This window comes from Fukomys damarensis, unplaced genomic scaffold (assembly GCF_012274545.1).
Source record: "Fukomys damarensis isolate Sample0158 unplaced genomic scaffold, DMR_v1.0_HiC HiC_scaffold_28, whole genome shotgun sequence".
In the NCBI taxonomy this organism is placed as follows: domain Eukaryota; kingdom Metazoa; phylum Chordata; class Mammalia; order Rodentia; family Bathyergidae; genus Fukomys; species Fukomys damarensis.
Window position 1 is genome coordinate 13009393 of NW_022900940.1, and position 21974 is coordinate 13031366.

General features: G+C 40.6%; 1 protein-coding gene across 8 annotated transcripts in view; it reads left to right on the plus strand.

Moving 5' to 3' along the window:
- Positions 1–21974, plus strand: part of Itpr1 (inositol 1,4,5-trisphosphate receptor type 1) — a 342964-nt gene that overhangs the window by 10192 nt on the left and 310798 nt on the right. For all 8 annotated transcript variants that reach the window (XM_033757082.1, XM_019205188.1, XM_010608720.1 and 5 more), the window contains exons 3-4: positions 11670–11777; positions 16642–16712. In XM_033757082.1, the coding sequence (XP_033612973.1) occupies positions 11686–11777; positions 16642–16712 (163 nt within the window). In that variant the 5' untranslated portion in view covers positions 11670–11685. The remainder of the gene's footprint in view (positions 1–11669; positions 11778–16641; positions 16713–21974) is intronic.

Genomic DNA, 21974 nt, shown 5'->3' on the forward strand with positions numbered 1-21974 from the left:
TAGGTGTGTGCCACCATGCCCGGCAGAATCTGATTTTTGTACCTCTGTGCTGATTAAATATTTTTTAAATTGGCACATTGCTTTGAAAAAGCCCTTTGCTGTGGACTGTGATGTGAAGACTATGTAGAAATAAATTAAGTTCCCTTTTATGGTTTTTGAGATAGGCCCAGTACAGCTCTTGAAGGCCTGAGACTTGGCAAATGGTTAGTGTTTGTGAAAGGGAGAAGAAGTAAGAATAAGGTAGTGAAACAAAACTGCTGTCAGGTGGCTCCGGTCTTGCCCTGCTGAGCCTCAGAATGGAGGCTCCCAAAAACCCAATATTGACTGCTTCTCAGGTACAGGCAAAACATGAAACATCTGTGTGACTGTTTCCTCTTTTTTGTAGCCAAGGTATAAAAATACTTGCTTTGGGTCATTGCTACCAGCTTGTATAATGGTAAATGCTTGCAAGGCATCTTAGAGATTAAAAAACACATACATACATACATACATACATACATACATACATAAAGGAAACTTGTGCCCCAGGGCAGTGTTTCTTAACTAGTAGGGATGATTTTACTTTCCAGGGCACATGTGACATTGTTGGGAGATAGTTTTGGTTTTCACATTTGGGAGGGGTGGATGAGGTGTCCTGCTAGCTTTGGGTGGGTAGAGGCCAGGGATTCTACTTACCATACTATAGTACATAGGAAAAAGACTCTCATGACAAGGAACTGTTTGCTTCAAAATGTCAGGAGTGCCAAGGTTGAGAAATTCTGTCCTAGAGTCAATTTTCCAGACTTATCTTTCTGAGATATTGACCTAACTTGATTTGCTGGTTCTTTGCGGTTTAGGTATACTATTCCTACCTCCCACTGTGCCAGTTTCAGTTTCAGTATTTGAGGCCCTATGGTCTACCTTTAGCCACTAATCAGCTCTGTGATCCCCAAGAAACTGCTGAACCTCTGGTTGTTTTTTTTTTTTTTGGTCGATTTTTCTACCTATAAAACAAATTTTGGCTAACTGCTCTCTGCCCACCAACTCTTATGTTCCTCAACTACCTAATTTTGAACTTTTGATTGATTTCTCTTACTTTGGTCTTGAGGGAGGGAGACAGAAGAGCAGATGTTGTTAGTTGTTGGCATCTTGTTTTGAAGAATAAGTCTTTGTAGAGACGTATCTGATTTGAGAATAGCAGGTGTGTATGTGCACATGTGTGATACTTTGAGCAACATTTAAAGTAGAAAATTTAGGCTGGGCGTGGTGGCTCACGCCTGTAATCCCAGTGCTCGGGAGGCTGAGGCAGGAGGATTGCTGTGAATTTGAGACCAGCCTGGACTACATAGTGAGTTCCAGGTCAGTCTCAACTACGTAGTGAGACCCTGTCTCAAAAAACCAGTAGAAAATTGTTCTGAATTTAAGATTTACAGTCACTCCTTCTGAGATTGTCATGAAGATGGATCCTACTTAAAGCTGAAACTCTTGAGTTGGTGACTTCCTTGGATCTGCTTGAAAACGAAAGTAGAACATAAATTTTCTATGCTGTGACAGAAGTATTTTTTACAATACATTGCCTGATCTGTGCCAGCGATGTGCTATATTTCTGAAGATGGTCTGATTAGCAGCTAATGGGACAAGGAGAAAAAACGGGGCTTTAGTTAAATGTCTGTGGTTGGAAAGGTAAGTGTTCATCCAGCTCAGAAATGTACTGCTGCTCATCCTTTCATAATATATGGTATCAGCAAGCATCTTTGCTCAAAGGAAGCTCCGAAATTAACCCCAAGAGTGCCTAGTAACAAAGACTGTTGGAAAAAAAAAAAGCTTTTTTTTTCTGTCTTTTGGAAGAGTCAACTATAAATGTGTTGGGTTTTCTCTACCCTGTATTTACAGCCATTTTACTGTATGTTTCTGGGTGAGGGTTTTGTAAGGAGACTTATGCTCCTTTGGAGGGAATTTCCTTGGCCTCTTCCCAGGAGATTGATCCATTGTAAGCCCTCTCACTGGGGCCTGCTTGACCTAAAAGTGAAGTGGTGCCTTTTGTATTGGTTTTTGTCCACATTTCTGAGAGGTAGCTTCCTTATGGCCTCTTGGATTGCCAAGGGCCTTTCAGCTTTCACACATAAGCACTGTCTTTACTAACAACTTTAAAAGAACCTGTTTGATTTTATTATTTTTAAAAACCAACAGTGCTAAAATCAGTGCTAAAGGACTTTGGCAAGGGACTTTGTTTTTTGAGAGTGGATGTAATGTGGACATGCCAAGAAAGGACAGGGAAGGCTGATGGATTTTCACTGGCTACAGTTTACAGCAGAATGTCCGGATGCACTGTGGTTGGGGGCCAGGTGGTGAAGCTTAGTGACTGAAAAATAGACACGGAGCGCTGCCTGTGTGTGATGTAGCCATCCGTTTTTACCTTGCTGTGCCAGGTTCCAGTATTTTTAGGAATAGTGAGGAGAACCTGCTAGAGTTGGATTGACACATTCAGACAAGTGCATCTCATAATGTGTCCCTTTTTACATCTGCTTGTCATTTGTCCTTGCTGGTTGGTAGGGCTGATCTTCAACTGATTGTAGGCCTTAAGATATTTGGAAGCAGTACTTCACAAGAATAGAAAACAAAACAGAAGTTAGAAGGTAAAACATCACTTAGAAAGCATATTTTCTTTCTCTCATTTAATCCTTGGCATAATTTTATGAGGCAAGCCTCTTAAACGACCAGAAAAGTAAGTTGGTAGAGGCCATCGAATTTCTGTTACACTTAAGATAAAAGGTAAATGTGAGGCTGGGGGTGTGGCTCAGTGGTACAGTGTGCAAAGCCCTGGGTTCTATTCCCAGCATGGGGAGTGGAGGGGGATATTTAACTCTAGCTTGTGAAGACATCCAGCTGGCCCTACCATCCCTTTTCTCTGACCTGACCTTGTACCTTGGTCTCTTTTTCATTAATGCTGCAGACTTTGTGGCCAGCTTTCTGTTTCTTGAACTTGGCAGGCTCTTTTCTGCCATATAGCCTTTGTAACAGCTGTTTTCTATGCTCAAAATGCTCTTCCATCTGATTTTTTTTTTTTTTTGGTGTGACTACCTCTACCTCTGTGTTAGCTTTCAGGTATTAGCTTAAATGTCTCATCTTGTTTTTTTCTGACCAGCCAAAATTAAGTTGTTGATTGTGTATCGCCAAATTTTAATTATTAATGTATGCTTACCACAATTCATTTGCCTTGCTTGTTTTACCTTGTTTGTTTACCTTCACTGGAATTTGTGTTTCATGAGAACAGGAACCTTGTCTGGTTTTGACCTGTATCTCCAGTGCCTGAAATAGTGGTGACATTTTATAGTATCAGTTAGTGTGCTGAATAAAATGGAAGAAATAAGTTTCAGGTTGAGGGGTCCACTCTCTAAAGCCCTGGCTATTCAGTTGTGTTTTGAACGTTTTACAGTTATACCTGATTTTCAAGTTTTTATGCAGTATGAGTCCTAGCGATGCCAGAGTAAATCTCAAAGAAGATTCATAGCAGCATTTTCAGACTTGTGGATCTCAGGAGCTCTTTACATACTTAAAAACTGTTGGAGAACCTCACATACCTCTATTTATGTGAGTTGCATCTGTCTATTTTTATCCTTCTAATTATTAACACTAAGTCATTACTGAGAAAATAATATGTTAACATAGCAACATCTTTTTTTTTTAAATGAAAAATAACTATTTTCCAAAAAAAATTTTTTTTTAGTGAGAAGAGTGGTGTTTCACCTTCATTTTGAGATTTGACTTAATGGAAGATTTGCACAGTAACTATCTGTCTGCCTTCAGTCTGTTGGACATGTTTTTCTACCTCTGGAAAACTCCACTGTACACACACACACATATACACAAGACACTGAGCAGAATGGCAGATAATGTTTGATGTTAGGAAAACAGTTTTGACCTTGAAATTACCCCTAAAGGGTTTTTGGGAACCCCATGGAGAGCCAGGGCTCATGGGAATAGGTAATTTGCAGGTCTGGGTGGTGTCTTAGAATATTTGAGAGAAGGAGAAGCTGAAGCCTTCAGTACAGGATGCAGCTAAGTTTGGGTATGGTATCAGATCTGTCTTGTGCAGAAGTGGATGCTTTTCATCTGCTCTGCAAAAGGACATTGCTTCCTCACTAAAGCTCCTGCTGAAACGCAAAGGAACACCGAGAACTTGGAAGCTAGTGGTACTTGTCTTGTGTTCATCGTTTTCTGATGAGCAAGGTAGTACCAGGTAGGCCAGAAATTTTTAGTGGGAGAAGTCTGTCAAGCATAGGTTCCTCTCTGAAAATAATGGCTTCAAATGCAACTGCCTTGACTGCTATTAGTCTGCAGTCCTCACTTGATTCTTCTTGTAGCTTTTGGCTGCAGGTGGAGTTGTATCTTAACCATCAAAATTTCCTTGTGTCACAAGTGGTGTTACAGGAATCAAGGTGGCAGCTGTTAGTAGTAACAAAAGACACATTCCATTCCATTCTTTCTTTCTAGCTTAACTCTTTAAGAGTGATTGCACTTTAGGCCTCTGGGGAGTATTTTGTGTGTGTCTTGGTGATATATATGTGATTTTAACTGTGGAAGTAATGGGTGGTAGAGTAGCCACAAGAAGCTTTGTCCTTGGGAAGTGAATGATGTCCTGGAGTGCACCCCTAATGACCAGGTGCCTGACTCCTATGCTTGGCAGGGCATGGTCAAACTGTCACGAGACTCCTCTAAATCTCCTTACTGACTGTTCAGCCTCAGTGGCCAGGGGCCCTCATTTAAACAAGAGACTTGCTGTTCTTGGTAAAAAATATCTGCAGGTTTGTGGTTTTGAGGTCCTTTAATTGGTGTAAAAGTCACCTTCCAATTTCTTCCCATCTGTCCACTGGTGAAGATCAAGTGACCTGTGATACCTTAGGTGATGTCTTAGTTTAGGAGTTCCCAACTTTTATTTATTTATCTATTTATTTTTTCGGTACCGGGCATCAAACTTGGGCCCCCTTACATTTGTGAGGCAGGCAGCACAACCACTAAACCAAACCCCTGGCTCCCAGAATTCCTAAATTTAAATTCTGAGTTGTGTATAGGCAAAATTATGTGTATTTTTTTTTAAGGAAAATGTGAATTTATTTAAGGTATTTAAGGAGAAATAATAAGAAAAATTATAGTAAGTTTTCTGCCATTGTCAACGCTTTTAGGGGAAAAAAAAATCCAAAAGCTATCTTGAACTGCTTAAAATTAAATGAACACTTTTCTTTTTCAGTGAGGCTGTGCTTTTGTCCTGTTTTTGTTGTTGTTACCAGGGATTGAACTCTGGCTCTTGCGCTTGCCTTGTGAGGCAGGTAGTGGAACCACTGAGCCTCCCCACCCCCAGTCCCGTTTTTAACAGTAAAGTAGGAGAGGTTCTAAATAATTGAATTTTCATCCCTTTGAAGAGGTTTTCACTATCCTCCCTCCCAGCAGGGGACCTGGTTTGATGTTGCAAGAAAAGGAGGTCGAGTTTTGCTTTGGCCCTTTTGGGTACTGTGAATTTGTGCCTTGAAAAGCAGTGTACCTGGTATGTGCTGTCTCCAAATTGGTTGCCTCATGAGCTCCCAGAGGATTTAAATATTTCTGGGGCCCCTGTTTCTTCACATATATTCCTGGTGATGGCGATCGTGTAAGAAATGTATTTCAAGCGGAGGAATCACACGATCAGGGGAGAGGTGAAGAAAAACTTTGAGGAGATAAAAGTAAATGCGTTCATTTCAGTCTTATTAAAAATATAAAAATGAACACTTAGTAAAGGATAGGTATTGTGTTGAGTACCTTATGTAGGTTATTTAATTTATTCTTAACCCTGAAGGATACCAAGGATTGTCTTCTCCTTACTTGTAAAGGAGGTGAGCTTCAGAGAAGCTGTGTATGTTGCCCAAGGACATCCAGCTGGTAACTGATGCACCTGGAAGTTGCACTAAGGCCTTCTGAGTCTGCCTTTCCAAGGGTCCTCTCTTTTTAGTATTCATAAGGCAGTTTAGACTATGGAGAGGAGGAAGATGGTGAGTGGGTATAAAAGAGTAGCTTTGCAAGGATAAAGTTTATAGATTTTGTTTCTTGATCCTATTTTTGTCATAGAAATACAGTGGACCTTCAAGTTAGGACCTGCCTGACGTACGAACAACTTTGGTCAAAGAGGCTAATGGAAGATTTATCTGCCTCTTGTTATCTATAGCATGTACCCAGGTAAACATCCAGATCTCAGCTGTAATGACTTACAACCAACTTGTGTTACAACCAGCCCTCGGAAACTGGTAGAATTGCTAAGTCAAGGGTCTACTGTATGCTGAAAAGGGACCAGAGGTCTATATTCTTTATCCTTGATCCAGTAGTATAAGGTTTACTTTAATTCATTTTAGAAAACAGTCAACTTAGGCAATAGAAGGGATGGCACTACATTTTCATGGAACCCACGCTTGCTGTGTCCCAGGCACTTTAACAGATTCTGGATGTTCTGGTAGGGAAGAAGACAAGACAGTGGCAATGGTTGTTGCCTTCATGAGTTTGTTAGTCAGTGAAGACAAGTGAATAAGCAAAAAGTGGATAAGCAAGGCTAGGACAGAGGTGGTGAGCTTAGATAGGTTGACCAAGGTGCTAAATAGAGAAGTGTGTTGGGGACTTCATGTGGGGGCTGTAAAGCTATGAGAGAGTTAGCTACAAGTGCTGTGATGCAGAGGGAGCCGAACGTCTTACGCAGCAGGCACAGTGTATACAAAGGCTTAGGGCAGAGAAGTGTACATGTTCAGGGGCTGGGAAGACATTTATGTGGGTGGAGGAAGAGAAAGGAGAGGTGCAGAGGAAGAGGCAGGTAGGGCAAGATCATGGAGAGCCTTGAAGAGGTTTTGAAATATTTTAAGCAGAGGGATGATATGTTGAAGTTTGTAAGAGATCATTCTGGTTTTTATGTACAGAGTAGCTTAAGATGGCATCTGTGAATACGAAGGCTTTGTAGAGTTTAGTTAAATGATAACTGGCAGGCTTGGGTGGAGGTGAGGCAGGATTAATAAGGATTTAAAAGCAGTGATATTTGATGTTTAATTCAACTTCTTTATTCTTTTGACAAGTATTTACTGAGCATTGGTGTTGGAAACACATCTCTGTGTACAAAACATCTCAGAATGGATCTCTAGAATCTTGTAAGGGGGTCCTGTGAATGTGTCCTGTGAGGGTGTCAGCCAGGAATCATGCAAGTGTGAACTTTCACTGAGGTGAAGGTTGGGAAAGGGAGATCCATGGGGCAGAGAGTTAGTGAGAGTGGATTTGTCTTCATCTGGGAGGCTGGGTAAGATTTCTTGGTGGAGATGGTAAAGGCATTCAGATTGGAGAGGGGCTTGCCTTTCGTTAGAGAAAAGGATGAGATAGAGATGCAAGTATCCTAGGCTTGAGGAAAATGCATGGACAAAACTCTGTGGCCATGACAAGAAGAGAAGGGAGCCTGGAAGTATCACTAGGCTGGTCGTGGCGCTGAGAAATGTGTGTGGAAAAGAAGCAGGTTGGGAAGGCAGATTAATTATTTTTGGCACATTGAGATCTGTGGGCAGAAAGAAACAGAACCCTAGCAGCTCTTGGCTGTGAGGTACAGATTTGGGAATCCTCCTCATGTGGAGGTAGCTGGAGCCAGCAGAGTGCCTGAGAGAAGATACAAGGATGGAGTAGAGAAGGCAGACAGCAGCACAGATGCTGAAGGTCACCACCTTGGGTTTCTCATTTGGTCCTTACGTAGGAATAGAATCAGATATCTCTTTTCTTGACACGTTACTCAGGAGAAGTTTCAGTGGAGAGCAAAGGTGGCGAGAAGTTCCACAAAGCTGTTGCAGCAATTACCTGAAGGAACACCTTCCAAGGGCAGCTGTCTATACTTTTCTCTGCTCTTGTAAAGCCACTGTGGAAGGATACTATTTTCACCGGTGCTGCTGTCATCAAAGTGGTGGTGGAAGCTGTCATCTGATAGTAATCGCTTTTATAAATGGCGTCCTGACTTCATGCAAAGTGGTTTGCTGAGTGCTTGATGAATGTCATGTTGCTGAACCTCATGGTGAGCTGCTGGTGTAGATTCTTTTATTGTACCCAAGGTATAGCTGGGGAAGCCAAGGCTTAGGGAAGTTGTGGAACTCTCCTGATGTGCTGCAGTGGGTAAGTGCAGAGCGGGGGTTTTGATGCTTCTGCTTGCCAGGAAGTGAGGGGCATAGGTTGTTACCAGAAGTAAGCCCTGGGTGCCCCTGTAGTGTTGGAAGTCTCAGATTGGTGAGACTCCATGGCAGGTTGGCCGGGCTCTGGTTTTCTCTCTCTCTCTCTCTCTCTCTCTCTCTCTCTCTCTCTCTCTCGCTCTCTCTCTCTCACACACACACACACACACACACACACACACACACACACACACCACCCCCCATTGTGTGACTGACACAGGCTCTGAGGGCAGCTGCTACAAGCTTGCAGGCACAAATGGTCTGAGATCAGATAACTAGCCTGTGGCTGTCCCACCCTGCTTCTGAACAACAGGAAGTCTTCCTGAAGATTATTCCCAGGCCCATCACTCTGCGGGTGGCCTCCTCCCCTCCAGCCCCAGAACCTATTATTTTGGCTTTCCTGGCCTTTGTTTTTCTACCAGGACATTGCTGATAATTGCACCAGGGTCTCAGCAACTCCTCCACCTCCTCTTCGGACTCTACTTCCTTAAAGTAGGCAGGGAAGACTTTCAGAAGTTTCCTGAAGAGGTTTCTTCTCCTTTAGCTCTTTGTGAGGGGAATCATTGCCCAATCGCCCTGGGAAGGAATCTATCCCCCTACTCTTTTTGGTTGTTTTTTATTGGGACCCCGGCAGATTGCCTAATTAAAGGATCATTAACTGTGGTGAATGTATTGGCCTGATTTTTCAGGGGGGAAGATAAAATGTGGCTAAAAGGTTATTTGCGCGGTTATCTTGTCTACTTAATAAGTACATTGGTGAGAAACAAGATGCTTAATATTTTTTTTCTCACTTATGAAAGTTTTACATGGCCACGATAGAAAAATTAGGAAATACCACAGAAGAAAATTAGGAAACAGAATTGTGGGTAAAGTAAAGCAGTTCTCTACAGTGTAATCACCCAAGAATAAGAACTGTTAACATTTAAGCCTGTGTCCCAGGGGTTATTGTTAATGAAGAGCTAACTTGATCTGGGCTGTAACCTTGGCCCTGCTATTTGCTAATTATCTATGACTTGGGCATCTTTACCTCTCTGAACCTCAGTTTCCCAACAATAAAATGGCAGTAATGGTAGTGCTGCTGTAGTGGTGTCGTTGTAAATTTTCAGTAAGAGAATGTTTATAAAGCCCTTAGCACAATGGTGGGCATGATAATGCTGGACAGATGTTAGCTACTATAATTAAAAATGAAAGTTATGCAGAGGCTTGTTGTAGAAATGCATCGTCCAGACATCTTTTAGAGTTATCAGCTGTGGGTAACATTGTTACATCATGCTTTCACATTCTACAACACAGTTGTTTGTTGTTCTTTGCTCTGAGGGTCTGGAATCTTAAAGCAAGACACTCCGTTAATAATGACCCTGCTGCTGCTCTATGCTGGCCGGGTGTCTATGGGGGACCAATGCCCATTCAAAGGGCAAGCCCAGAAACAGTGTTTCTCAGGGGATGAGGGGCTGTTCCTCATACCTGCTGTTACATTTCGTGATTTCCCAGTGTTCTTCTGGGGAGGCTAGTGTGCACACACAAATTTGGTCTAACTCAAATTTTGAACACATTATGTTCCACTGTTTGATTCAAGGGCTGAAAATGTAGTTCAGTGACAGAGTACTTTTGTTGCATGTGCAAAAAGTCCTGGGTTCAGCCTTCAACGCTAGAAAAAAAATCATTTTGTGCATTCAGTGGCCTGCTCTTTTTTAATCACTGAAACTCATATCACTGTTGGACTAAAGACATAGCTCAGTGGTAGAGTGCTTGTGCAGCATGCACAGGCTCTGGGTTTGGACCCAAGCAGCAGCACCTCCACCTCCACCACCGCCAGCCACACACATACTCGTACATATCCAGAAGTGCACTTTCTGGCCCCTTATGATACACTTTTTAAATATGAGCTCATGAGGGAAATGTTAATGCCTTTGGTGTTTTCCATTGGTGCCATCTTTGTGGAGTTAAAATATTTTGGCTTGCCTTTAGGTATAACATCTCACTAGGAAGAAATGACAGTGAGTGAAATAATTCCGGAGAACAGTACTTGACAGACTGTTGTCCCTCAGCATGCTCTTTGTATGTCTTTGCTCTGAGTTTAGAGATGATGACTCTTTTGTTTGACAGTTTTTTCTGTATTCTCAGTTGCTGCCTCCCTCTATAAATAAGATTGTGTTCAGTGAAATGTTCTTTATCTCTTGCAGTATCTGTGTTGTTTGGGGAGAAAAATTAGCTTCTCCCTGTAGCATGTCATGAGTAGGGAACTAATTGTTAGTGGTTTGTTTTTGTCAACTGAAAAGTTTTGCTAAGGCAGGGGGATGCTTCTTAAAATTTTCTGCTGATCGTTGCTGCCTAATTCTTCCAAATGAAAATTTGGCATCCAAAAAGCAGCAGAAGGGGAAAGAATATTTTTTCATATCATTACAAGTCTTGTGGCTTTTTTGCGGGGAGGGGGGCAATGATTTTTCAGAGGGGATCCTGAATAAACAGGTGTTTAAGGGAGTCTGGGTTGGGGGAGGGACCTCTGTTAGTCCTTGCATCCATGCACCAGGTGGCAGGGGATCTATTGGAGAATGAGCTGCAGTCCACGCTAGCACTCAGTCTTCCCACATAACGGAAATTTTGTTTTTTTTAAATGTCAGTTTAGCTTTTTACAATTGGCTCCCACTCCTCAATATTTATGGCCCCGATGAAAGCTGTTTTTATGAATCATTTCAGTATTTTTGTTGATATTTATGTGTGTGTTTAATGATTTGTGGGCTGTGTAGAGATTTCCTGGAACTTAGAAGCATTTTCTAGGACTGCTTCTGGTTCAGAGTATTCTGGTCAGGGAACTTTATTACTCTTACCCAGCTACTGAAGGGTGTGAGCCAGGTGCTCTCCATGGGTTTCTCTCTGGAAGCTTTTCTTAATGAAGGAGGAGAAAGTACATTTTGGTAGCATTTGGGTAGATTGTGTACAGTTGTTGACTTTTAAAGGCTACTGGGGCTTTCTGGTTGTTACCAGGTTTCCTTTTATTAATGTCGTTTTGTTGCTTTGGTACCTTGGCCTCCGGTGGATGGCCTTGCCAGGCCCAAGCTTTTTACCAGGTGTTTCCTTCTGACTTAATGTTCCCTGAGGCAAATTGAACATGTTAATGTTTCCTAAGTCAGAGTTTCCAACTCCTTAATAACTGCAGAGTTCTTGGCTGAGTTCCCTGTAGCCTTTATATTTGCTCTTCATTATTGAGGGTCCTCAACTTGCCGAATCAAATTCAGGTATGGTTTGGTTACAGACAGATGTTACTGTGGTTGGACTATGCTGAAATTAAATACTATATGGGAAAATGTTGCTGCATATGCCCTTACTTGGCTCGTGGAATTGCCTGCCTGTCAAACTTCTGTTTAAATTTGACTTTTAAACAAGGCGCTTTGGAAAACTGAGCTAAGCTGACTCTTGGTGACATTTTTCCTCTTCAAGCATTTCTGTTTTTTCTAACAATTTTGCATATTTTACTTTGTCTAGGATTTTCGAGAAAGACATGTCTGACAAAATGTCTAGTTTCCTACATATTGGAGACATTTGTTCTCTGTACGCGGAGGGATCGACAAATGGATTTATCAGCACCTTGGGGTAAGAACATGAGATTTCTGTTGCAGCAGAATGTGTTTAAGACATCATAACTTCTAGCTAAAAACTATGATTTTTAGACTCTTAGAGAAGAGGAAGGGGATAGGGAGTAGATAAAGGAAGGTAAGGGAGGGAAATAGAGGAAGAGGGTATGATCAAACTGTTTTGCATCTATGAAAATGTAACAATGAAACCCATTATTCTGCTTAATTAATATGCACTAGTAAAAACCCTGATTTTTTTAAGATGAAAAGATTACCATTTTACTCAGCTTTTTCAAGGCAGTCAAGATCACAAACAGCAAACCCCATGTTGGCTAAGTTTAACCTGTTATACAAAAGCACTTTCTTTTGTCAGCTTTGAGAGAATAAGATGTCATTAGTTAGGACTCTATTAATTTAAAATTTATTATTATTCACTCTTCATATGAAAGAGGAAAAGTGCTAAGTATATGGACTAAAATTTAAAGATTAATGTTTAAAGACCCAAAGAAGCGTTCTTAGTCTTGTAAAGCTCTTCTTTTCAAATGGTGCCTTAAGTGTAAGATAAGCAAAGACTAACTTCTTGGATGCTTATGTCTCTTCTCTGAAGCAGAACCTTTCCTACTTTAAATTGCCAAATGCAGTTGCTGAAAGTTGCAAATTGTACAATGTTCTATAAATCAGAATTTATTTGTGTTTTCTTCAATCTTTGTCTTTTAGGATATAAATATATTCTATCATGTATTCCTTTGATTGTCTTCTCCCTTATCTTACTATTTCTATTGTCTAGGAAAGGAAATGAGAGATGAAAGGCAGAATAGCAGAATGGAGAGTCAGGATAGTAGACTCTAGAATAGTCAGCAGTGATCTGTATTGTCTTTGTGTAGGACCAGGGTAGTTAGGCCTGTGGTGGTATTGTTGAATTTGGCAAGAGCTGGTTTCAGGGAGGCCGGCCAGCAGCTTCTCCAAAAACCTTATTCTCAAGGCAACCAGAATCTCCCTGTTAATTGTAACTATCATTGAAACTTGTTTGTTTTCTGGTATTTATGCAGAGTGAGTACTCCCAGACACTCACTCAAGTTACTCCACCCCTAAGGTAGAAATTATTTCAGATTCCAAATTATATCTCAATTAGACATCCATTCACACTGTATGAAAATTTTGTTTTTGAACATTATCCAATAAAAATAAGTCATTTTAGGGCCGGGGATTTAGCTCAGTGGTTCTGCTGCCTTCCTTGCAAGCACAAGGACCCAACTTCCATACCTGGTACCAAAAAAAGAAAAAGACAAAAATAAGTCATTTGTAGTTACCTGATTGGCAAATCTAGTGATGGTTTCTACATTTGATCTCCCTGCATTGCAGACCTACCATCAGTTTATCTTCTATAGCTTTTAGCAGATAAGCTTCCTGCTACTTATTTCTCTCTGCCCCTTTTTTCTTCTTGGATGGCTCTTTTCTTTTTCTATCCTTCATGGTTGAGCTTTTTACCCTCCTCTTATTTTTTCAGCAGTGACTACGGTAATATACAGCAGCGGTAAACAATATATGAGCCCTGTAGGTGTTCACTGTGTGTCAGGCATTGTACTAAGTCCTGTGCCTATGGCATACTCTTAAATCCTTGAAGACCTTCATGGTGAGCTCTGCTGTCATCACTGTGTAAGGAGGCAGCACCTCTGTTCTTGGGAGAGGTACAGTAACTTGCTTGGCTAAGCTTTCATAGCTCAGGAGATTTGAGTCTCTTCAGCTATTGGTCTTTGTAGGGAGTTCCTCGCTTCCCTGGCTCCCTCCACCCTACCCTACTGTCTCCCCATAGCCCTGTCTGGATTCTCTGGCAAACATGTGCTCTTTTTTCCTCAGGGACCCTATTTCCCTAATCTCTCAGGCATTCTTGCATGCAAGTCACATACTGAGTCCCACTGAGCCCCTGAAATCTTAGTACTTCCTTTTACTTCCTCCTTTTCTTCCAGAATATCCAATCTTCCTTTTTTTCCCCCCGTAAAGTACTTGAGGTTGAACCTGTGGGTGCTTTCCCATTAAGCTACATTCCCAGCTCTTTTTGTTTTGAGACAGGGTCTAACTATATTGTCTAGGCTGGCTTTAAACTTAGTGCTCCCTTCTCAGCTATCCAAGTAGCTGGGACTATAGTGGCTACCACTCCTATTTAGGAAATCCATTTTGAAAATTTATATGATGTCGAAACTCTTTGCCTTATGTGTTTCCCCCAAGTGTTATAAACCAGTTGAGATTTCTCCCTCCCATTTAAAGTCAGGATGACTGCTTTTTAAACTTTGGTCTGTAATACTTATTTCAAATGACTATTTCCCTTTCTACTTGAACTTATTTGAGGCTAGCTCAGATTGATTTGAAAAACCAAATTTGATCCCTTTTTTGTCTTTTATTTTTTGGTACTGGGGGTTGAACTTTCAGGGCCTTCTCCCTGAGCCGCATCCTTAGCCCTTTTTTATTTAATATTTTGAGTCAAGATCTTACTAAGTTGCCCAGGCTGGGCTTGAACCTGTGGTTCTCCTGACTTGGCCTCTCAAAGTACTTCTTCCTTTTAATATGTGTAGTGTTTATGGATCCCCAGTCATGGCCTCAGTGAGTGACTGCCAGTCTTTATGCAACCTGGTGTCTATAGATGGATGGTGGTTATCTCCATTACTTTATTGACTCGTTGAGTTTTAGAACTCCCAACAGAGCCTTGAAGAGCCTTGTGTATGTGTGTGCTAGTCAGTGATATGTCTCTGAATCACCTTTGAAATTTGTTAAAAATAAAAGTTCTTGGGTTCTTTCCTTGAACATGGGTTAGGTAAGCCTGGGGATGACTGGGTCCTCAGGATATTCGGAAACAGTGATGAATATATCTCCCTGCTTGAGAATTCTTAAAACCAGTTCTTTCATTTTACAGATGAAGAAACAGACCAGGAGGACTGAAATGACAGTTACATCATGCTGCTCTTAGGGAGTGCCACCTAAAATCTAGACTCAAGTGGGGCCCTTTCTCCCACTACTTCCTCCCTGATTGAGAACTTGATGATTAACCCTGCCCCGTGTGGGATTCTGACCCCACCTTTTCAAGTGTTATGATAGCTTTGGTGCTATTACTGCACTTACACTCACAGGGGCCAGGGATGGGGCTTTGAATATAAACGTTATACTCTTCATTTTTGCTAAAGGTCTCAGACTATTGGCCACACTGTCCTTCTCCTTGATGAGCAGTGAGGTCTTGTGTTTTAAAGCTAAAGGAGACAAACTGCTTTTTGGGCTCTTTTGGACATTCTGAGTCACCCATCAAATAGATTCTTAGCTACAGTCTTGGGCATCTTCTGGACTGCAAAGCAGGGAGCATACTGCCTTCTTGAAACTTGTAGTCCAGTGTACTTTTGTCAGCCAGGGACATTGAGAGGATGGAGCAGGAGATGAAGCAAGGGAGTTCCCTGGACCAGAAAGCCTTATGTGTAGGGTGTGAGGGTTTGTGGCGAAAGTGAGACTCAGAATCAGGGTCTGAAAAGATGGGTGAGACTTTAGGGGAATGTCTTAGTCACATTATTGTGCTGAGACACAATACCTGACACCCAAAACTTAAAGGAAGAGAGGTTTATTTTGGCTCACAGTTTATAGAGGTTTTAATCTATAGCTGGCTCCAAAACAAGATGGGATAGCAGAGGGGCATAGTGGAGGAGAAGCTGCTCATCTCATAGCATCCAGGAAGCAGAGAGAGTGTCTCATGCAGGGGGAGGAGCTGGGAAGGGAAATATACCCTTTTGGGTCGTGCTCGTGTGGCTTTGCCTCTTCTGAGCAGGCCCCACCTCCTAATAGCAGGTCAATTATAGTACCCATAATCCAATCACCTCCAGATTCATAAGGCTATGATCACATGAGGCTTTAGGGGGATATATAGACCTAAACCATAACAGGGATGAGAGGGAATTTTGAAGGAAAGAGCAGTAAGAGGAAAGACTGAAGTTTTAATAGTACCTTGCCTTTGTGGTAAGAGGCACCACAGATTAATGGGAAAAAATACTCCAAACCATAATATGTTAGCTAGGAGCAAGTTCCATGACCACTTGGAAAATGAGCCAGTTCTTCCCATACCAATTCTAAGAATTTGGACAAGTCATATAATTTCTTCGGGTCTCGGTTTCATCATCTGTTCAAAATTATATTTGTTGTGTTTTTCTTAAAAGTATTGTGCAAGTTAAGTGGACCAATCAAGATTTTAAATATGTAATTTGGGACTTGTTGGTTTGTAGTTTTTTTATACTTTCTTCACTAATTATTTGTAAAGTTCCAGACCCTCTTCTGTTTCTACATTTGCACTGGGTTCCTGCCATATGAAAATGCTCTTTTCTTCATCCTCCCTCCTCTGTTTCTACTTTTCCAATAATTCCAATACGGCTTTTCTATCTGTAGTTTTCATGTGATGTCAGGCACACTTGGTTTCTTGGCTGTATTATTTCATTCCTTCTCTTACAAGCCCTTAGGTTATATTATTCTTACCAGCTTTAGGGCCCTGGCAGTACCCCTTGAACTCCCTGGTGCCACTTGGCTCCTCAGCTGTGATTAGTTGACTACAGTAACTGTTTGCTGTGTCTTCTGACTTTGGCAGTGATGCACATTGTTCTCAGATCTGAATGTGGACCGGGGTAAAGGAACTACAGAAAACAGTAGCTCCATCCTGAAAGTGGAACATGGGGCTTTTGGATTATGTTTTAAGTCTGTGCATAGGAGATCTCTGTTGTAAATAGTTCCCTGGCAGGTGACTGTGACAGCCTAAATTATACACAGGGAAAGCCCTGAGATACTTGATTTTTTGCATAGTGCTTAGGGTTTTATTTGCCAGATTTGGTTTGCTATAGCATTTATCTGTGTCTTCTTTGCAGCCTGGTTGATGATCGTTGTGTTGTGCAGCCAGAAGCCGGAGACCTTAATAATCCACCTAAGAAATTCAGAGGTAAGATGGTGGCCTCTCTGAAGTGGTCATCTTGACTCGCTTGCACATTCATGAATGGTGTTGCTGGGTGTATATAGACTTTGGTTTTTGGTAACCAGTGGTAATTTATGTGGCTTCTTTAAACTATGTTTTCAATTCAAGGCTTTATAACTTCCTGAAAAATATGTAGACAAATTTAGTATTGGTATCAAGACTAGGATAGTTTTTATCAGGTCCTTAATTTGTCTATCAAATGCCAGTTGGTAAGTGGTAATTCAGCAAAGCTTTTCATTTGTGCAGATGATTTTTCCAAACAAATAGGTTTAATGGATCTAGTTACAAGGAACATTTGCTGTTTCCAGCATATCTCCCTGTCCATGTGGGATTCTACTATTCTTAGATCCTCCTGGTGGAATGAGACATTCTTGATCATGCTCTTGGTTTGACTTAAAAGAGACTGGTAGAGCAGCTTTCCTACTAATGTTGTCTGTCTTAGACCTTTTGCCTTTGATGTCTTTCTTGAAAGGTAACTGAGTTTACTACAGACGGTATTTAAAATATCATTGCTATTTTAGACAGTGAGCCCTTTGTTTCTGTTTTTTGTCGTGGTCATGGTAGTTAATGACTCTCAGTTCTGGGGAAGATTTAACATTAAATAGATGCTTAGGGTCTTACTCTAGAGCAGTTAATCTCTAGAGGTTGAGGTAGGGACATTAGCATTTTAAAGGCTTCTCAAGAATATATAATGAAAATTAACTCTCTGGGTGACATATTTGACTCATGGCCTCAGTCCCAAAGGGCTCAAGTCTTGCCATACAGATTTTGTCATCGAAGTTATAAGTTCTTATTGCTGAATGATTTAAAAACTGACTTTTTGTATGAAAGCTAAATAAATTAGAATAAAAGAGAGTAGACATTTAGATAGAAGCCATCGGGAAGATGTTTGGTGTTGAGTTGCATCCAGTTGACATGAGACTATCAGGAGAAAGTTTTCACCTGAGGATTAAGGGAAACTATTACCAAAACAACAACAACAACAAAAACTTGTTGATGTAGATAGTCCCTGGATAATAGCAACCTAAGGTAACTGTTGCCTCTGCTGCCTTTTTCTTCTTCCAAAATAAAGCTTTGAGTGCAGCAGAAATGAAAGACTTGATCCAACCACAATAATGCAGTCACTCAGAGTTAATTCTCCACTCCATGTTTGACTGACTCTGCCAGTCACTTTGTTGAGAATGTTGCTTGCATTAGCTCAGGGAGGGGATTGATGCACCGAGAATGAAGTACTTCTTCTGGGGTCCTATGGCTGGGGCACAGATGGAGTAGGAGTCTGGTTTTCAATTTTGGCTGCACAGGGAAATCACCAGATGAATTTTTAAAAATACTGATGTCTGAGTTCTACCCCAAAGGATCCTGATTTAGTTGAATACTGGGGTTTTTGAAAGCTTACCAGGTGATTCTCTTATCTAGAAGAAGTTAAGAAATGCTGTTAATAGTGTATGAACTATAAACTAACAACTTCATTGGTCAGGGAAGAGTTAGTCAGGCTTAACTTTTGCACCTGGGATCAAGTGGAGGAATGTATGCATTTCTTCATTTCTGTGGTCAGAGCACTTAAACTCTTAGACATATTAAAATATATACTATATTGTTGCTGTTTGTAGTCACCATGTTTGTAGGAAGATCTTTTGAATTTATTCTCCTATCTAAATGAAATTTTGCCTTTGGCCACATCCCCTCAGCCTCCCAGCCCATCCCAGCCCCTGATAGCCACCATTGTAGTCTTTGCCTCTACTGGTTCCACTCTTTTAAGATTCCTTATTTAAGTGAGATTGTGCAGCATCTCTCTTTCAGTGCCTGGCTTATTTCACTTAACATAAGGTCCTGCAGGTTTTTATCAGGAATGAGCCAGTGGCTGTTTGAATACACAGTTAGAATATTCAACTGAATAGCACCATAACAAGAGAAGTTGGAAAAGATAATGTTTTCCTGGAACTAGCGTAAAGGTGTCTAATGCTGGAATATATAGCTGGTGAAATATTTAAAAGGACTGCTTGTAGATGAAAAGCAGCAGTCTGATAGAGGCTGTTTGGCAACAACCAAAGTCCTTCTATGGCCTGGCCTGGTTCTACAGATGATCATATATCTGTGACTTGATTTGTTGACTGCATTCCTCCATAATTTAAAAAAGTTTTCTAGGTTATGAGATGCTTTGTACTTAAGGGAAAATCAGTTCAAAAAAGGCTATGCTGCAGGCTTTGTGGATGTGGGTCAGGACTTCTAGCCTCTGTGTACTGAACCAGATGTTCCCTGTTCCCAGGTGAGGAGCCTAGGCAGGTCTACCTGGGCAAGCTGCTGCAGTGCTGGGGAGGTTGGTTGCTCCACCATGAACAACAGATATTTAAGATTTTTTTCTTTTTATTGAGTTTCTTGGTACATTCTAGGTAAACAGTACAGTTACATTCATTACTGGGATCTTGTACCTTTACATGACAGGTCTTGGTTCTCTAAGATTTTTTTCAAAGCATCCCTTCAATTGTGGTATGGCATACCTAAAAATTTTTTTTCCCAAAATGGAGAAAAATGATCTCTCTTTCAGAAGAGATTTCTGGTTTTCCAGATAAAAGTATGTTTTGAAGTTAAATTCATTTTGATGTTTAGAAATTGTGCATTGGGCAGTTGGGCAATTTGAAGGCATTTCTAGTCATTTCCTGGCAGTGCCATTGCGCCCTGGAGTTTCACAAACCCACGTGGAAGAGAGAGGTGTTAGCGAACAGCCCAATGGAATGGAGTCTTTATCTGAACAATCAGCAGAGCTACATTTAGTCATTTGGGTTTGCTCTTGCTTCCATTGTTTCCTTGCCAAGAGATTTTCTATATTGAGAACCATCTTAACCTGTTCTTAGTAAATAGAAATCAAAGTCCTGTTGATACGGTGCTCCCCATGACTTCCAACTTTGGGGTTCTAATTTTGTGTGCTTCTCTTTAGATCTCAACTTTGCTGGTGAATAGCATAGGTCCTTGAAGCAGGCTTTTTGGATTCAAATCCAAGTTCCACTAATTCTTACCTGTGTGACCCTGAACAAATTACTTGACTCCTATGATCCTTGAATTTTTCATCTGTAAAGTAGAATATGGTAATAGTCTTTACTTCCTAAAGCTATTGTGAAGATTTTGTTAAAACTTTAGTACTTGATGAAATCCTGTCAGTTGTAAAAACATGGAGGGATTTTGAGGACATTAGGTGAAGTGAAATAAACTAGGCATAGAAGAACAAATGCCTGACCTCCCTCATATGTGGAATTCTAAAATGTTGATTTCGTAGAAGTTGAGAGTAGAATAGTGGTTACTAGGGGCTGGAGGAACCAGCAGTGGAGAGAGAGAGAGATTGTTTAATGCGTAAAAAATTATAGTTAGGAGAAAGAAGTTGTGTCCTCTTGTACAATAGAATAACTATACTTAATGTGATATATATATATATATATATATATATGCACACACACATACATACATACACATACATTTATGTGTATATGTGTATGTGTATGTATATGGTTTTTTTGAGTCAGGCTCAACTGTGTCATTCAGGCTGGCCTTAAACCTGTTATGTCGCCCAAGCTGGCCTTGAACTGGTGCTAGTCCTCCTGCCTCAGTGCTGGTATCACAAGTGTGTGCCACTATGACTGGCTTGCACTGCATTGCATATTTCAAAATAGCTAAAAGAAAGGATTTTGAATGTTTTCAACAGGAAGAAATCAGTGATAAAGAACTGTAGATGTAGCTCACTGGTTGACTACTTGCCTAAGATGCATGAGGCCCTGAGTTTGATCACCAGTATTGCCAAAAACAAAACAGAAGTAATGATAGATATTTAAATTGATGGATATGCTGATCATCTTGATTTAATCATCATGCAATGCATACATGAATTGAAACATCAGATTGTACTCCAGAAATATGTATGATAATTATGTGTTGATCAAAAATAAAAATAAAATTCAAAAGTTAAAAAATAAGAATTTAATGCTGAGGACATCTAGCCCTTAGTTAAGGGCTCAATAAGCTTTACTCTTTTTTTTTTTGTTTTTTTGAGACAGGGTCTCACTATGTAGTTGAGACTCACCTGGAACTCAATATGTAGTCCAGGCTGGTCTTGAACTCAAAGCAATCCTCCTGCCTCAACCTCCCAAGTGCTGGGATTACAGGCATGCGCCGCCATGCCCGGCAGCTTTACTTATTTTTTATCTTTTCATCCCTAGTACTTACAGCCTAGTACTCACAAACAGTAGAAGGGAAGGAGTCATTCAGAATCATTTGATGGTATGAAAATAATTAAACAGTATATTGTTACTCTTGTTGTCTTTAAATGGTTTGTAAGTAAGAATCTACACATGAAACCCATGGGTCTAGATTTGAGTTCCATTCCTCCCCTGTGCAAGCTGAGTGATCTTGAGAGAGTATGCAGTTTTTCTGATCTTCTGTCTCCTTATATGGAATGGTAGAAATAATTCTTTCCTTCCAAAGACAATAGGATTAAAAATGATACCAATAAAGAGCCTAACAGAGTACTTGGGACATGGTAGCTGCTCAGTAGTTGATAGCTGTTTATTTTCACAGTAGATACAGAAGAATTTAAACATTAAATACACTTATCTTTCTCTGGTGGTTAAAAATGCATTTACAAAATAAATTTTTAAAAAAAATTTCCTTGAGTGTTTCTTTTGCCTCTGACTTTGTCTGGAAGAAAAGAAGATTGGCTGTGCATCTGTTTCACATGAGCCAAATCGTTTTCATCGTCAGAATGAATTTTGGACAGTGTCATTGTCGTTCATGTGCTGAGGAGAGCTGAGATGTAGAATAATTTTTATTGCTTTACTTAATATGGTTTTATTTTAAACCACTTGTGTCCATGGAAGTTAAGACCTACCTTTTCTCCCTGATTTGTATTGATTTTGCCTATTATCTTGAGAGAACAGGGAAGGCAAACATTCTTCAGATTGAAACCTGGAATGGAAATTTTGTGGTTCGTGAATTCCTTTCTCTATATTATCTTTTCCTCTTCCCACTGCTACCCATCCCTCCCCCCACAAGATGCTAAATATAAAAGACATCTAAGAAAAAGCAGTAACTGACAGTCTCCATTTTGATTTCGCAGTCTCTGCTGTTTGAAGTGTAGCCTCTGGGGTGATTAGAGTAGAAACAAGAAACTGGGCTTTTGGGAAATATGATAGACTTTAGAGTTGGGCATGACATCTGTTGTGTAATCTTTTTTTTTTTTTTTTT